Source organism: Lycium barbarum, chromosome 9 (assembly GCF_019175385.1).
Source record: "Lycium barbarum isolate Lr01 chromosome 9, ASM1917538v2, whole genome shotgun sequence".
Lineage (NCBI taxonomy): Eukaryota > Viridiplantae > Streptophyta > Magnoliopsida > Solanales > Solanaceae > Lycium > Lycium barbarum.
Window position 1 is genome coordinate 53,323,940 of NC_083345.1, and position 18,782 is coordinate 53,342,721.

Consider the following 18,782-nt stretch of genomic DNA (forward strand, 5'->3'; position numbering starts at 1 on the left):
AGCAAAGATCATAGACTAATTCCTTGATCAAGTTAACCTGATCCAATAGATCTGAAGTGCCTGTGCACATCACGATACACTGATACTCCAGTGTCAACAAGCAAAATGTTAGGGAAGTGAAGTTCAATACATGTTTTCTATTTTCTTTATGACCAGTGAAACTATAAGAAGGTTTCCAATAGTTGTTCTACATGTCTTACGTAAGTTTAAAGCTCTATAGTTCCTTCTAGCCTTTGACATAGTTGATTCCATGAAGTATAGAGTGTTACAGATTCATTAGTTAAAACAGATAACAACTCCATTTAAAAAAAAATAGTTCAACATCAATCGAACAAGGTTTAGGAATATGCAGGCTGAAGCGCGTCATCTATATTTGATAATAAAGGCAATAACTCATACCTTTACTGCCAACAATGTCTTACTGTTATTGTTTAACTTAGCATACATCATATGTTTAATCCACCACACAAATGAATATAGCCTAGGCAAAAATCATTACAGCCAATGATCATAGCGCACTTCAGTAATAGAAACCAGTCAGAGAACCGTGAAGGAAGCACTTGAAAATAGAAATCAAAACATGAGTATTTTTAGGATCCAACTTAACACCATAGTAAAAAAAAATGAGAACTCAGAAACCAAACATGAGTACATAGTGACCAAATAAAATATCCTTTACTGCAAATCATAAATTGAAACTTGTAAAATCAATAAATTCCATCGACCCTAATGAAATCTTTGTGAGATACTAACAACCCTCCTAGTAATTGCTTCAGCTAGCTATTCCACACCCAACTACTTCCTAGATTCCTGGTAGCTCCTCTAAATCATCTTCCTCTTTTTCCCCAACATCAAAAGAATCACGAGGTTGAACCTTTCGTACAACATGCCAGCCTTTATTCGAAAGATCGTTAGCATAGAATACCTGTGATGCTTGGTTGGCTAATACAAAAGGCTCATTTATTTTCAAAAACCGCTGGCGGTTAACACTTACGAAGCCATATTTATCTACTTTAATTCCCCTTTCTTGGTCAAACACATCAAACCACAAACATCGAAACAACACCACTCTTCTTCCCCCAGTAAATTGTAATTCAAGAATCTCAGTTAACTCTCCGTAGTAATCAATATTTTTATTCTCTTCATTAGTTTCATCAACTACAACCACCCCACAATTTTGAGTTCTCAAACCTGTATCATGGTCTTTCACGTGAAACCTATATCCATTAGTAACATAGCCTTTGAAACTTGTCACATATAGCAGAGGACCACGTGACAATGAGTGCAAGTCTTTTATTTTCTTACTATCATCGTGTTTGTGCAATTCCTCAACCTATCAAAATCAAGTACATAGTTTAGCAACTACTATTCACAAATCGGTTTGAAAAACAGAAATTCATAATTGCTCACCTTTATTTTTAACCAACTAACGAATTGTCTATTCCATTCGATATCTGAATTATTTTTAGACGTATCAACTGGAATTTGTGGAAATTCTCTGCAAAGAATTTGAAGTATAACATGTCCTTTTTAGTAAGAAAATATGGAAAAGGTAAAAGTAAATTATTCGAATGAGTCATTACATACTCGAGAAATGGTTGAATTTCATCACAGTTCTTCAAAATATAAAAATGTGCCTGCTCAAATTCAGATGAATCAAGAACGCCCGCTGTGTCGACACTGCCTAAAAATTTTCCAGGTTGAGAAAAACCTGCTAAACCTCCATCAGATTCAATAGCACCACCATCATAATTCCATTCATTGCGATTAAATTTTGTTTCCATCATATGCAAATACCTTGAACATAAGGTCATACATTCAGTTGCTAAATATCCCTCTGCAACGGAGCCTTCTGGGCAAGCCCTATTACGAATAAAAGACTTCAAAAAGTATAGCCATCGCTCCACTAGATACATCCATCGATATTGAATAGGTCCCGCAATCTTAGCTTCATTTGCTAAATGAATTGGCAAGTGGACCATGATATCAAAAAATGCAGGAATGAAGACCTTTTCGAACTTGCACAGAGTTATAGGAATTTGGGCTTCTATTTTCTCTAGCTCATCTACTCTTAAGCATTTCTCTCCAAGGATGTTGAAAAATATAGACAACTCAATAAGTGGTTCAAGCACAGATTTGCAGAGCATACCGCGTATCGCAAGTGGGAGTAAATGTTGTAGAATAACATGGCAATCATGACTTTCCAAGCCTGAAAGTTTGCGATCTTTCAGGTTGACACATTGAGAAATATTTGATGAAAATCCATCTGGGACCTTTAAATTCTTTAAGAAAGTGAAAAAGTTATGCTTTTCTTCAGGAGACAATGTGTAACATGCAGTTGGTAACTCATATTTATCCCCCCTTTTTATTGGATGCAATTCTTTCTTTATGTTCATTGCTTGCAAATCCATCTGAGAATTCAATGTATCTTTGATTTTTCCATTAACATTTAAGATTGTCCCAAAAATATTATCACATATATTTTTTTCAATGTGCATCACATCTAAATTATGTCGCAACAGTAGTGTTTTCCAATATGGAAGATCAAAGAAAATACTCTTCTTATTCCAATTATCACCCCTACTATCATGTGATTTTTTGGTCTTCTTCTTTGGATCCTTTGATAGTGTTATCCCATCTAAATCAGCCACTAAATCAGGTATGTCATTGCCAGATAGAATTTTTAGTGGTTTTTTCCGCTCCTTAGTGCCATCAAATGAATCTTTATCATTCCGTCAATTGTGATTAAGAGGAAGAAAGCGTCTATGGCGCATATAGCACTGTTTTTTTACCATTTTCCAACCTAATTGAAAGAGTTTCTTTATTGCAACATGGGCAAGCCAATTTTCCTTTGGTACTCCATCCCGACAAATTTGCATATGCTGGAAAGTCATTAATGGTCCATAACAACGTTGCATGTAACATAAAATTCTGTCTAGTTGATGCATCAAAGGTCTCAACTCCAGTTTCCCATAATTCCTTTAATTCCTCTATCAAAGGTTGGAGATAAACATCAATTGCATCTCCGGGACTTTCAGGACCAAGAATAAGCATCGATAAAATAAAATTCTCTTGCTTCATGCATAACCAAGGTGGTAAATTATAAGGAATAAGTACCACAGGCCAAATGCTATACGGAGTTTTGGAACTTTTAAATGGTTGAAAACCATCACTAGCAAGTCCAAGTCGAACATTACGAGGCTCGGTGGCAAAAGATGGGTGAAGTTCATCAAGTGTCTTCCATGCTACTGAATCAGCTGGGTGCCTCATTATTCCATCATCAACTCTTTCATCAAAATGCCATCTCATCAAAGAAGTTGTTTTCGAGGACATAAACTGTCACGACCCGGCTAGGGGCCGCGACGGGTACCCGGGGCTAACAACCGAGCATCGCTCGTGCTATCATTTACCTAACTCATTTAACAATCATTCATCTATTTCCGGTTAACTTTAAAAAGAGGATTTGCTTTTCATTACAAAAATATAATGCGTTGATACAAAAACATATTTCAATATACTTATACACATGCGTACTACCCACGTTGTGGAACCACACAACCCACATCGAGCATCTACGAGCCTCTATTGAGTGACATACAAATATATACACAAAAGGAACAACCAATTAGCACCGCCGAAAGATGGAGTGCTATTCAGCTCGGCTAGTGACTCCTATCAGTCTGGACCGCTTTCCCGTCTACCTGTGGGCAAGAACACAACATCCAAAGCAGAGGATGTCAGTACGAGCATTATACTAAGTATGTAAGGCATACAGCAAGAAATAAAGTAAGAATAAGAAAGTAAAGTAAGTACAAGGATACAATCGATAACTGCTTGCCTCTTAAGGCGGATCCATGCATGCATACTCATAAGGCATCATATAGTAAATTGCTGCGGAACGCGCAGCCCGATCCATATGTCATAATATGTTAGTTCCGAGGAACGTACGGCCCGATCCATAAATATAATAAGTTAGTGCCGAGGAACGTACGGCCCGATCCATAACCCATATATCCCGCGTCCGGGCATCCCGCGTCCGGGATGAAATCATGATATGCCAGCTGACCAGGTGGCTATGCGTCCATAGCGCCTCACCTTTCCCATATCCCCCGAATACATATACATATCATATACTTATACCATATACTTAGTATGCTTGAGATCCCAAGGAAAAGTTGTAAGTACGTCGGAGTGAAATAAGGTCGAAAGCCTCCGATTATGTTATGGAGTAATCATTGTCGCTTTGTCTCACCTTGAAGGAACAATTATCATAAAATTTGCTCTCATCATGATCAGCGTAATAATATTCTCATTTTTGACATCATCATTGTTATTGAAAACAATATCCACGGTCGTTATCATAAACGCTCACATAATCACAACCTTTGGTTTTGGAAAATGGGAGTACTTTGGAAAACAGTTATGGAATATCAAGAAGGAAATCGTGCTTCGGAATCTTAGACTTTTTAACCTTTGATAGCAAGGAAAAGATGGGAGCATTTATGAAATTGTAAGCTAGGGATCATGCCTTTGAAAGAAAGGGAATAGCCTCACATACCTTGGTCGTTTAGCTAAGATATCGCTCACTTGTTATCCGTCGATATCACGTCGTTACCTTCATAAGAGAATTCGTATCAACATTAGTAAACTAACTACAAGAACGCATCGCTAATTCTAGGAACAGTCGGACAACGCTTCCTTCACTCATACCATTTTTCTCATGTTTTATATCAACTCCCAACATTCATAATATTACTTGCAATATCATCATCGACAATCGTCATTTACGTACATTTGGCAAAATCCACCATTTTCCTCCAATTTTCCCTTATTTATACTTCTATCTCATCCTTGCGTTTTCATGCATTTAATGCTTGTTTCATGATATAAACATCATTTATAACGTACTTGTATTCACAACACTTCAATATTCATAGTTCAATTCCACTATCATTCATTTATGTCACTATTCACTCAATAATGACCCATTTCTATGTTCTTCTACATTTCAAGTGTCTAGGCTTTCCAATACTTCAAACAACATGGAAAAATCATGAAACTTACCTTGGGTGATGGTTGAACAATCCTTAAGTTGAAATACTTCAATTAGCCAAAACCCTAGTTCCACCTTCTTGGGAATTTCTTGATTTAGAAGATCCTTTGATGTGTTCTTACACTTATTTTCATGAATTTAGTGGTGATGATCTTGATATTCCCTTTGATTCTCTTGAATTCTTGTGGAGGAAATATTTGGAGAGTTCTAGAATGTCCTTGAGTTGTATGGATGAATAATGAAATGAATTGAAGTCCAAGTCCCTTTTAATAATCACAAAAACTGATCTTTAATGAATTCTTGTCGGGATGAACAGTGGTCGTAAACCACCATATACGGACCGTATTTTGATTTACGGTCCGTCCTCCATGGCCGTATTTAACCATTTCAAAGACAGAAAGTTTTGGCTGAGGAACATGGTAGTTTACGACTGAGGTTTACGGTCCGTAAACCAGTTTACGGGCCGTCCTCCAAGTCGTTTTTAACCATTTTCACAATTTACAGAAAGTTGAGATTTTGGACAAGCTGGAGGACGATTGCACTATATGGTCCGTAAATCACTTTACGGGCCGTATAGTGCCATATACGACCACTGGACAGAAAATTTTCCGCGACTTTCTTATTTTCAAAAACTTCTTAATTAGCCATTCCCGCCTTAACGAAACACCATACACTCAAACTTTTCATCATTCCACTCATCATACAAGTACGGAGAAATTTTCGAGGTGTAACATTCTCCCCCCCCCCCCCCCCCTTTTGGAACATTCGTCCTCGAATGTTCGACACTTGGGAATTCTAGAAAAAATTTGCCAGAGTTTCCTTTGTAATTTGGACACTACCTTTCCATTACAATAACCCACAATATCTTCGCCTCACAGGGCCATATCACAATATTAACACATTTATGGCCACACACGACCAAAAACATAAAATTAAAACATACATACCATCATGAACTTTTCCTGGAGATTCGACTAGGTGCGGATACTTGGCTTCCGCATTCACTTTGCCTTCCCTGGTATTTCTTCCCGATTATTGTTTCTGCCATCAAACTCTGATTTAAGCCACCTCCTTATTTCGAAGTCCTCGCACTTACCTATCTAATGTGGCAAAGGGTACTTTCTCATACATCAACTTTCTTGTCATGTGGGCATCATTTTATTGACATGCTCCTAGTGGGAGTTCTAACATATTTATAAGCTACCTTGCTTGTTGCATACGATCTTATAGGATCTAATGCATCAAAACCTAACTCTCCCCCTTTATTCCGTGATTCTATCGCTCTCGCAGGTTGTCATATCCTCGGGCTTCTATGGTGAGTATGTAACCTGTACTTATACTATGCCCCAAGCAATTATTCCATTTGTCTCTCACAGCAATTCCAACTCGACATTTCAGTTCCGTTTACCATATACCCTCCTTCAACTTACCCCGGGCATCATGACTCTCTCACCCTTACTTTACCTCTTACTCCTCTCCTAAGTGTTCACTTGGTCTCATTGGCGACGCGTAAATATCTATGAATTACATACTCGTTTTTGCGCGATTCGCATTCGTTCCCATCCATCCGTATACCTATATCCATGTCTGTCTTCGCATCCATAGTCATATTCATCGGTATGCCGTATCCATGGTCATATTCATCTAAGTGTCAATATCCTTCTCAATGACCTTTTCGCTAACGCCCTTACCTCGAGAACGGGGTAACTTTACAATAAGACCCATGTTAATATCATGAATTATTCTGTGTCTCAGGCCTGCATGCCTTCTTCTTGGGGCTACCGTCACCCACTATATTCACAACATTCTCCGGGGTTATATTTTCATTTGGGCTAAAAGAGTATTCAATCCCGGAAGTCATTAAATCAATATAAGGATAGACAAACGACAGTTTCCATTCTGCTGGAAGAGTAATAGTAACTAATCAGTACTCCCTAAACTGATTCCAACCATGTCACGCAATCAGAGTTTCGCAATTTTTTTCCTCGTTCTGCGCCACTTGGGACCTTATGGGACACAACGTCTCACAAATCAGCCTTATACTTCGCTACAAATTCATCTGCGATTTATAATTTAGAGGGACGATGAGGTGGCATAATCTTAGAGAATTGTGGTTCCACCTCTGCCCGTCACCAGTGTTTTACTATCTTTGCCGACTCACGGCTCTTCTTCTTCCCCCTTCTTCTTGCTTTTGCGTGTCCTTATTCTACCGCTTTTAGTCAATACACTCCCGTAGGGTTCGTCATTTCAACCTTCACACTGGTGTCCTCTCTATTTGCTTCCCCCCTTTTTAAGGGTTTTACTCGTACCTTTAAATCTTGAATCCACGTACTCCTGGCTACACTACGCCTTACTTATTCTGTCCCGTACAGTCTATGGCTATAACAATTCATACGTGGAGTCGTGGAGTCTTAGCGTACTCGCCTTACAGTCTTATAACCAAGAAATGCACCCTATAACACTCCGAGCAAAAACGTACGTTACTTAGCTCATCCAGTAGTTATGTGTCTGTATCTGAATCTTCTCCGATTAACAACTTCCTGCCCCATAGGGATGCTTACATTAATAGTGGGTCTAGCTATCCATGCGACCCATCTAATGTCACTTGCCCTCTTCTTCGGTGCTCAAAATTTTCTTGTAACGCCATCTTCATTTCCCTAGGGCTTAGGTCTCTCTTACGCCGCTAATGCGCCCCATGCCTCCTTATTCTCTTACTCTTTTTTGCGCTTGGAACCGATTTCATATCCGCATTGTACCACTATCATTATTAGTTATAACTACACTTCATCGCTTCATCGTCGTACAGTAGACCCATAACTCATGATCATCTTTTCCTCTTCAACTCTTTACCTCATTCACTTCACTCGTTCTAACTTGGTATGGGATATTTGTAGGAGATATGTTCTCCTTTAACTACCACACCACTATTCTTTAGGCACTCGTACTTCGTACATTTCCTCTTTGTTGTCTTATCTCCTCCCACTTAATAATCGATCCTTGACTCTTCGCATGAGGAACCATATTCTTAACTTAGTACCGCTTTGTTCTTTAGGATACACCACATGTGTCAATCCGTCCCTTGCTGCCTAAAACTAATTCTATCCGTCCTGATCATCTCCCATCTCGCTCCTATCGAATTGACCTTCCTCCTACTAATTATCCTACTTTCATTATTTATCTTTACCGTAGTCTCGGCCTTATACGCCCAACTAAAGATATCATCCATGCCCTTAGGCGTCTTCTCGCTATACTTTACATAACAATTCTTGTTACGGCTCATTGTACCCAGATCATAATCCACCCTATAGAGTGACACTTCTTGATCTCGTTTGCAAACCTGCTCATAACATAGGGTAGCCTCATGAAGCAGGCATACTCAACCTGTTATCCTTTTTAGTCAGTCACATTACATTTACCATATGGCTTATTTGCACACGTATTCGCATTAATCATAAAAGGGTGCTAGCAATATACCTGGGGTAATATCAGGGGAAGACTCAGGATCCCGTCGTTCAGCTAACGCCTGGGTATGATGCTGGGATCCGCTTGGACTAGGTGTTCTTCGGTCTCTACCACTGCTTACTAGCCCCTGTGGCCCTAACCTTGGAGGGCGTGTCGATAATGAAGAGCCTGCTACCATTCCCGTAGTCCGAACCCCACTTTTACCACGTAGCGATGGACAATTTCGCTTTAAATGGCCTGGCCTAGCACAGGCATAACAAACATCCGAGCCCCGGCGACACGGTCCCCAATGTAACCTGCGACACTGAATACATCGTGGTACTGGTGACCTCTTCTGACCGGAATCACTCTGAACCCGAGAACGAGAAACTCTGAGACTCTGGGATGACCTTGAATAAGCAGGTCCATCAAATCTGGGTCTGGGAAACTATGGAGGTGCATCTCTAATCTCACGGTCAGACCCAAAGGAATTAACTCCCTTTCTCCAACCCCTGTCATCGTGACTCGCATTCTGCCACTGAGTCTGAGCGGCTACCAATTGAGTCAGTAAAAGAATGGCCTGTCTCATCTCTTGGCCGGCGGTATCTTGCGAAGGAACGGGGGGTACTGGAGCTAAGATCGAGGCTTCCCTCTGATCCTTAAAAGTGGGCGAGGTATGGGAAAATCGAAGTGGGGCGTTATGCTGGGGTTCGCCCTCCTCCATATCCGTAGACGGCTCTCGATCAAGCCCTTCTTCAACCACCATCTTGCCCTTCTGGGCCGTCGTAGCTTTTCCCTTCATCAGTTTTGCTGAAATGACAACGCACCGTTAGGGGAGAGATAGTCTTATAACACAGCTCTATCGCACGATCTATTAAGAAGAAAGATGGTCATGTTTCCTAAATGCCCGATAGCCTCCTGTTTATAGATGTGGTGCACAACACACCGATAAACAAGACTCTACTAGACACGGCTCGTAGACACTTCTTAGGACGAACTGCTCTGATACCACTTCTGTCATGACCCGGCTAGGGGCCGCGACAGGTACCCGGGGCTAACCACCGAGCACCGCTCGTGCTATCATTTACCTAACCCATTTAACAATCATTCATATATTTCCGGTTAACTTTAAAAAGAGGATTTGCTTTTCATTACAAAAATATAATGCGTTGATACAAAAACATATTTCAATATACTTATACACATGCATACTACCCACGTTGTGGAACCACACAACCCACATCGAGCATCTACGAGCCTCTATTGAGTGACATACAAATATATACACAAAAGGAACAACCAATTAGCACCTCCGAAAGATGGAGTGCTATTCAGCTCGGCTAGTGACTCCTATCAGTCTGGACCGCTTTCCCGTCTACCTGTGGGCAAGAACACAACATCCAAAGCAGAGGATGTCAGTACGAGCATTATACTGAGTATGTAAGGCATACATCAAGAAATAAAGTAAGAATAAGAAAATAAAGTAAGTACAAGGATACAATCGATAACTGCTTGCCTCTTAAGGTGGATCCATGCATGCATACTCATAAGGCATCATATAGTAAATTGCTGCGGAACGCGCAGCCCGATCCATATGTCATAATATGTTAGTGCCGAGGAACGTACGGCCCGATCCATAAATATAATAAGTTAGTGCCGAGGAACATACGGCCCGATCCATAGCCCATATATCCCACGTCCGGGATGAAATCATGATATGCCAGCTGACCAGGTGGCTATGCGTCCATAAGAGAATTCGTATCAACATTAGTAAACTAACTACAAGAACGCATCGCTAATTCTAGGAACAGTCGGACAACGCTTCCTTCGCTCATACCATTTTTCTCATGTTTTATATCAACTCCCAACATTCATAATATTACTTGCAATATCATCATCGACAATCGTCATTTACGTACATTTGGCAAAATCCACCATTTTCCTCCAATTTTCCCTTATTTCTACTTCTAGCTCATCATTCCGTTTTCATGCATTTAATGTTTTTTTCATGATAGAAACATCATTTATAACGTACTTGTATTCACAACACTTCAATATTCATAGTTCAATTCCACTATCATTCATTTATGTCACTATTCACTCAATAATGACCCATTTCTATGTTCTTCTACATTTCAAGTGTCTAGGCTTTCCAATACTTCAAACAACATGGAAAAATCATGAAACTTACCTTGGGTGATGGTTGAACAATCCTTAAGTTGAAATACTTCAACTAGCCAAAACCCTAGTTCCACCTTCTTGGGAATTTCTTGATTTAGAAGATCATTTGATGTGTTCTTACACTTATTTTCATGAATTTAGTGGTGATGATCTTGATATTCCCTTTGATTCTCTTGAATTCTTGTGGAGGAAATATTTGGAGAGTTCTAGAATGTCCTTGAGTTGTATGGATGAATAATGAAATGAATTGAAGTCCAAGTCCCTTTTTATAATCACAAAAACTGATCTTTAATGAATTCTTGTCGGGATGAACAGTGGTCGTAAACCACCATATACGGACCGTATTTTGATTTACGGTCCATCCTCCATGGCCGTATTTAACCATTTCAAAGACAGAAAGTTTTGGCTGAGGAACATGGCAGTTTACGACTGAGGTTTACGGGCCGTCCTCCAAGTCGTTTTTAACCATTTTCACAATTTACAGAAAGTTGAGATTTTGGACAAGCTGGAGGACGATTGCACTATACGGTCCGTATATCACTTTACGGGCCGTATAGTGCCATATACGACCACTGGACAGAAAATTTTCCGCGACTTTCTTATTTTCCAAAACTTCTTAATTAGCCATTCACGCCTTAACAAAACACCATACACTCAAACTTTTCATCATTCCACTCATCATACAAGTACGGAGAAATTTCCGAGGTGTAACATAAACAATCTTGAAGTCTGGGAATTAGAGGAAAATAACCTAAAATCATGCATGGTATCTTTTTCCGACATTTAGATTTTGTTTCCCCGTTACGTTTATCCTCCTTCCATCTAGATGCGCCGCAAACTTTGCAAGACTCAAGAAACTTATCATCCTTCCAATATAACATGCAATTATTCTTACACGCATCAATCTTCTTGTAAGAAAGACCAAGGTCCCGAATTATCTTCTTTGCCTCGTAATATGAACCTGGCAAGTTTGTTCCATCAGGTAATAAATCTTCCTTCAGCATCTTCAACAACATTGTAAATGATGCATTACTCCAATGACCAATACTTTTAATATGAAGCAATTTAACCATAGTAGAAAGTTTAGAAGCTTCTGAACATTCTTATAATGGTTGCTCAAAATCGTTTAACAGGCTAATAGAATCGTTTTGCTTCAGGATTTGGTTCCTCCTCAATGTTAAATGTGACCTAACCATCTTATTCCATATACTATTAAATGTTTTGCTTTCGATTATTCCATATACTATTAAATGTGACCTAACCATCTTACGAGTTCTTGAAGATGCATTACAACATTTGACACATGGACAATGTATTTCTTGCGTTTCACTCATTCTTGTAAAAGCATAATCCAAAAATGTCTCCACCCCAAGTATGTAAGCATTATCAAGTCGATCTTGAACAAGTTGCATCCATTCCTTATTAGGTGCCATAATCTTGAATCGGGAAAAATATATAAGAAATATATTAGTACTACAACCAAAAGGAGTAAAAGTGGGAACATCCCAACTCAAAAGTTGAATTACTAAATTATCCTTTAAAAAATAGAGTGACCATTTTATCCTTCGACTTTAAGTGCTACTTTTAATGTTCAGAAGTTAAAGATGTTACACCCCAGAAATTTTCCGTTAGCATGTGCAAAATAGGCTAATAAGGATAAAATATGTGTGTGGCATTTTGAAGGCAAGTAATAAGGTCCCATATATTGGTATCGAGGAGTTGAACAACTTTTACGAAGGTTCCATAAGGATCGGAAATGAAACCAAGTCAAGAAAATAAGCTTCAGTGAACTGGGAGTATACGGTCCGTTATACGGACCGTAAAAGTGTTTTACGGTCCATTATACGGACCGTAGAAGTGTCACAGAAGAGGCTGGCTGAAGGGTGAGTTTTACGTTGTACTATACGGACCGTATAACGGTTCGACGGTCCGTAAAATGAATCGTCAAAGTGTCACAGAATGAGGTTGAAAGAAGGTCGATTTTACGGTGAATTATACGGACCGTATAACGATTATACGGCCCGTCAAATGGATCGTAAAATGGTTACAGAAAGGGGTGATCTCTGGGTCCATTTTACGGCCAGTTATACGGACCATGTAAATTTATACGGACCGTATAACGAACCGTATAATGACATCGGGACTGAAGTTGAATTTTATAAAATAAGATCCAAGTCTAATTTTCTTCATTCCCACTTTCTACTACACGATCCTCTCCCTCTCTAGAATATTCTACACTCTCCCAAACCAAGAACACAAGTAGAAATCTAAGATCAAATTCATCAATTCATCATAACCTAGTGCAAGAACACATCAAAAGGGATTATTTGAATCAAGAAATTCCTAGAAGGAGGACCTAGGGTTTTGTTGGAGTGAAGCATTTCAACTCAAGGGTTGTTCAATCACCATCCACGGTATGTTTCATGACCTTATTAAGTTATTTAAGTGTTAGAAACATAGGAAAAGCTTGAATTGTAGGAAGACATAGAAAAATGGGTGAATAGTGCCATTATTGAGTGATGATGGAATTGAATCATATAAGTTGAAGTGTTAAGGTTACGAATATGCTAGAAATGATGATTTTACCATGAAATAAGTATTAAAGGTGTGAAAACACGATGATAAGCTAGGTAGGAAATTATGGAAAAATTGGAGGAAAATGGTGAAATGTGATGAGTCGATATGAATGATGGTTGTTGGTGGTAATGTTGTGGGTATTATTGTGAATGTTGGGAATTGATATAGACGATGGGAAAAGTAGAATAAACAAAGGAAGTGCTGCCCAATTTTCGTTAGAAAATAGCAACCCGTTCTTATAGTCCACTAACTAACGATAATTCGAATTCCCTTATGAAGGTAACGACGTGATATTGCAGAAGAGCAAGTGAACAGTATTCTAGCTAAGCGACCAAGGTATGTGAGGCTAGTCCGTTTCTTCAAATGGCATGAATCCCATAGCATAAAATCCCCTTCTTTCAATGAGCTAATAGATATGATATGATAATACTAAAGCGATGATTATGTCCTCATTGTCTACACTCACCTCATGTACTAATTCCTTCGAGATGAGGCAGAATGTCAGCAATTGCTCCATAAAGAGATCGGGGGATCACGACCTTACGTCACCCCGGTAGAGTACAAATGATCATGAGCTCACGCATGTATTATGATAAGATAAGCATATGATGATAAGTAATTTATGTTAAGCATGTCATGATTGTATTTACACCGCGCCTAGTTGGCCGGGCAGACACCGCTTCGGCGGGCGGCTACACGGATACACCATGACCCTCTCGGGCATGGGCAGACACCACTAGTGGGTGGCATGAGATGGTACCCCGGACGCGGGAGGCCTGGATGCGGGCTTATATTATTGGTGATCACACCGTTCCGACATGGACGGGCAGCTTGCATGATATGTATACATGATATGATAAAGAGTATGAGTAAGACAGCATGCATCATCCTTCCTATGATTATGATTCAGCTTCACATGTTCACTTTGATGTTCATTAGGTTGTTATTGTTTCTCTCTTCATTATTTATGCCTCTCATACTCAGTACAATGTTCGTACTGACGTCCTTTTCTTTGGACGCTGTGTTTATGCCCACAGGTAGACAGGGAGACGAGCTAGATCCAGAGCCATAGGGGCAGTCAGCTGTTGAGAGCACTCCATTGTTCGGAGGTGCTTGTGATTTCTTTTGTGTATACGTACATATATATATAGATATATATATATCCATTTTGGGGCATGACGGGGTCTTGTTCCGTCCATTGTATAGCACGTCAGTAGAGGCTCGTAGATGCGCAGTGTGGGTTAGATGGTTCCACAAGATATTACTATATGTATATACTATTTTGATAGCCGTATGGAAAATGTATGTAAAGCAAGTATGTTTCTTGTAAAGTATGATTTTCACATGTTTCGTCTATAAATTCTAAAGGAAGTATTTACTGAGTAATTGAGTATTAAGAAGAGCGGTGCTCGGTGGTTAGCCCCGGGTACCCGTCGCGGCCCCTAGCCGGGTCGTGACAAAAAGTGGTATCAGAGCAGTTCGGTCCTAGGAAGTGTCTACGAGCCGTGTCCAGTAGAGTCTTGTTTATGGTGTGTAGCGCGCCGCATCAATAAACAGGATGCTACAGGGCATTTAGGAAAATGACCATCTTTCTTTTCAGAGATCGTGCGATAGAGCCGTGTGTATTTTTTTATTCTCTTCTAAAAGTGCGTTATGATTTCAGAATGCCGCCAAAGAGGAAAGCTACAGCTGCCCAGCAGGGCAAAGCTACGACACATAAACGAGCAGAAAGAGAGCCTCCGGCGAATGTGGAAGAGGGTGAATCCCAAAATAAGGCATTGTCTAATGTAGAAGGGCAAGGAGGAGCCTCGGCTCCGGTTCCTCCACCAGTTGCTTCGGGTCAACAAGTGACCGAGGCCATACACTTATTGACTCAATTGGTTGCCGCCCAGGCACAACGACAAAGTGCGGGCCCGAGTGATCGTTCAGCTAGTACAAAAGCCCGTGATTTCATGACTCTAAATCCCCCGGAGTTCTTTGGGTCTAAGCCGGATGAAGACCCGCAAAACATCATTGATGATATGTTGAGAACCCTAAAGATTATTCATGCTTTCGAGACAGAATCCGTAGAGTTGGCTTCTTATAGACTCCACGATGAGGCGGTGCTATGGTATAACAACTGGATGGCATCAAGGGGAGAAAATTCACCCCCTCCGGTTTGGCAAGAATTTGCGGATTCTTTTGTTCGTCATTACTTGCCACCCGAGACTCGCCGAGCTAGAGCGGACAGGTTCCTGAATTTGAAACAAGGGAACATGAGTGCCCGAGAGTATAGTATGCAATTCAATTCTCTGGCAAGGTATGCTCCGAGTATAGTAGCCGATATGGGCGATCGTGTGCACAGATTCGTGAGTGGTTTGGGGCCACATTTGTTCAGAGAATGCTTGACGGCCTCATTGCAAGATGGGATGGATATTTCCCGAATACAGGCTCATGCACAGAATCTTGAGGAACGACGACAATTACAGAGAAGTGATTATGACAGTGACATGAGACAAGGAAAAAGGGCTAGATCGATGGGAGCAAGTAGCGAATATAGAGGGGGGTCGAGGCAGATGCATTCTAGGCACTCAGGTCAGTCAGCGACCAGTGCCCCTTCTAGGTTCCCAGATAGGAGGTTTGATCGTTCTTTTCAGCTAGGACAGGTCCAGAGTTCGAGAGCCTCAGATTCCCAGTTCAGGGGAGATTTCAGTCAGCGGAGACCTCCAGTACCGTGGTGCAGTCAGTGCGGTAAATTGCATTCCGGGCAGTGTCGTCAGGGTTCAGATGCATGTTACGCCTGCGGGCAGGTTGGTCACCTTATGAGAGATTGTCCTTCCGCGAGAGGCAGAGCGGGGACTCAGCCCACAGGTTCAGCAGTGGGTTCTTCTTCGGCACGCCCGACAGCACAGACTTCTCAGACTACAGCAGGTAGAGGCAGAGGTAGAGGGGTAGTATCCACTTCAGGTGCTGTTCAGCCCCGCGTATATGCTTTAGCCGGGCAACAGGATCTTGAGTCCTCCCCAAATGTTGTCACAGGTACATTAACTATATTTTCCCGTGACGTGTATGCCTTGATTGATCCAGGCTCTACTTTCTCTTATATTACTCCGTATTTTGCTGGTTGCATTGGGGCGAGGCCTGAGTCAATTAAGCCCTTTGAGGTACTTACTCCGGTTGGTGAACCCGTGATAGCAAAACAAGTATACAAAAATTGTGTCGTTGTTATGTGTGACCGCCAGACTAGAGCCGATTTGATTGAGTTAGAAATGGTCGATTTCGATGTAATTATGGGTATGGACTGGTTGGCGTCATGCTATGCTAATGTTGATTGCCGGACGAAAGTGGTCCGATTCCAATTTCTAGGAGAACCCGTACTTGAATGGAAAGGTAACACTGCATCCCCAAAGGGTAGGTTTATTTCCTACCTTAAGGCGAGGAAGATAATAGCAAAGGGTTACATTTCTCATCTAGTTCGAGTTCATGATATCGAGGCAGAGCCGCCAACTTTTCAAACAGTTCCGGTGGTAAACGAATTTCCAGACGTATTCCCAGATGAACTCCCAGGTCTTCCTCCAGAAAGGGAGATTGATTTCGCTATCGATGTATTACCTGACACCGAGCCTAATTCTATTCCTCCGTACCGAATGGCACCAACAGAGTTGAAGGAATTAAAGGTACAGTTGAAGGATCTACTCGAGAAAGGGTTTATAAGGCCTAGTTCATCGCCATGGGGAGCACCAGTCTTGTTCGTAAAGAAGAAAGATGGATCTCTGCGAATGTGTATCGACTACAGGCAATTGAATAAGGTGACAGTAAAGAATAGATACCCTCTTCCCAGAATTGATGATTTGTTTGATCAATTACAAGGCGCTAAATGGTTCTCCAAGATAGATTTACGATCGGGTTATCATCAGGTGAGAATCAGGGAAGCAAATATCCCCAAGACTGCCTTCAGGACGAGATATGGCCATTATGAGTTCCGAGTAATGTCGTTCGGGTTAACGAATGCCCCGACAGTGTTCATGAACTTGATGAATAATGTGTTCAGACCATTTTTGGATCTCTTCGTGATAGTATTCATCGATGACATCTTGGTATATTCTCGCACAGAATCAGAACATGCAGGTCATTTAAGGATTATCCTTGGCGTTCTCCGAGCCCGAGAATTATATGCAAAGTTCTCAAAGTGCGAGTTTTGGCTTAAATCTGTGGCATTTTTAGGCCATATTATTTCAGGTGATGGCATCCGAGTCGACACTCAGAAAATTGAGGTTGTGAAGACTTGGCCAAGGCCTACGACACCGACAGAAGTTCGTAGTTTCCTGGGTTTGGCAGGATACTATAGGAGATTCGTAGAGGGGTTTTCCTCCATTTCAGCTCCCTTGACGAAGTTAACTCAAAAGTCAGCAAAATTTCAATGGAACGACACTTGTGAGCGCAGTTTCTAAGAATTGAAAGGCAAGTTGACTTCCGCCCCAGTGTTAACACTTCCCGAAGGCCCAGATGGCTATGTGGTATATTGTGATGCTTCCGGCATGGGATTAGGATGTGTATTAATGCAGCATGGAAAAGTTATTGCATATGCCTCGAGACAACTGCGTAAACATGAACAGAATTACCCAACTCATGATCTTGAATTGGCTGCAGTTATTCATGCTTTGAAAATATGGAGGCATTACTTGTATGGAGTGCACGTCGATATATATATACAGATCACAAGAGTCTCCAACACATCTTTAAGCAGAAGGAGTTGAATCTACGACAGAGACGGTGGTCAGAATTGTTGAAGGACTATTATGTAAATATCCTGTACCACCCCGGAAAAGCAAATGTGGTAGCCGACGCGCTTAGCCGTCGATCGATGGGTAGTTTATATGGAATTCCCTCAGACAAGGAAGAAATGGTCCATGAGCTTTACCGATTAGCCAAACTTGGAGTGCGTGCAATTGATTCGAGTAAACCAAGTATCAGCATTAATGACCCCACAGTTTCATCTTTAAATGTAGAAGTGAAGGAACGGCAATATGAAGATTCTCAACTAAGCCGTTACCGAGACCTATCTTGTGAGAAGGAAAAGTCTCCATTTGAAGTTTCCATGGATGGAGTTCTACGATATCAAGGCAGGCTATGTGTGCCGGATGTGGCAAATTTGCGCCACCGGATCTTAAAGGAAGCACATCATTCCCGGTATTCTATCCATCCAGGTGCAACTAAGATGTATCATGACCTCAAACTAATATACTGGTGGGATGGCATGAAGAGGGATGTAGCAGAATTTGTAGCGCAATGCCCAAATTGCCAGCAGGTAAAAGCAGAACATCAGAAGCCAGGAGGGTTGTTACAAGCCATGGAAATCCCTATGTGGAAATGGGAAACCATCAATATGGATTTTGTTGTAGGATTACCCCGTTCACGAGGGAAGTATGATTCTATATGGGTGATCGTGGACAGGGTCACGAAATCAGCTCATTTCCTCCCAGTCAGAACTACGTACTCGGCGGAAGATTATGCCCGGTTATATCTAAAGGAAATTGTGCGACTCCATGGA

General features: G+C 41.0%; 1 protein-coding gene across 1 annotated transcript; it reads right to left on the bottom strand.

Annotated features, from left to right (window-relative positions):
- Positions 1–802: 802 nt before the first annotated feature.
- LOC132611929 (uncharacterized) lies at positions 803–3,270 on the bottom strand. Its single transcript, XM_060326285.1, has 4 exons — positions 2,793–3,270; positions 1,588–2,722; positions 1,432–1,498; positions 803–1,333 (listed from the first exon to the last, which is right to left on the bottom strand). The coding sequence occupies exons 1-4, from the start codon at positions 3,268–3,270 to the stop codon at positions 803–805; spliced, it is 2,211 nt and encodes a 736-aa protein (XP_060182268.1).
- Positions 3,271–18,782: the final 15,512 nt, after the last annotated feature.

Excerpts from the sequence above, each read along its gene's own strand:
- LOC132611929 (XM_060326285.1), bottom strand. The coding sequence starts at position 3,270 with ATGAGGCACCCAGCTGATTCAGTAGCATGGAAGACACTTGATGAACTT. Across the intron at positions 2,723-2,792 it reads TTCAATTAGGTTGGAAAATG|ATTCATTTGATGGCACTAAG; the intron begins GTAAAAAAACAG and ends GGAATGATAAAG. Across the intron at positions 1,499-1,587 it reads GAAATTCAACCATTTCTCGA|AGAATTTCCACAAATTCCAG; the intron begins GTATGTAATGAC and ends AATTCTTTGCAG.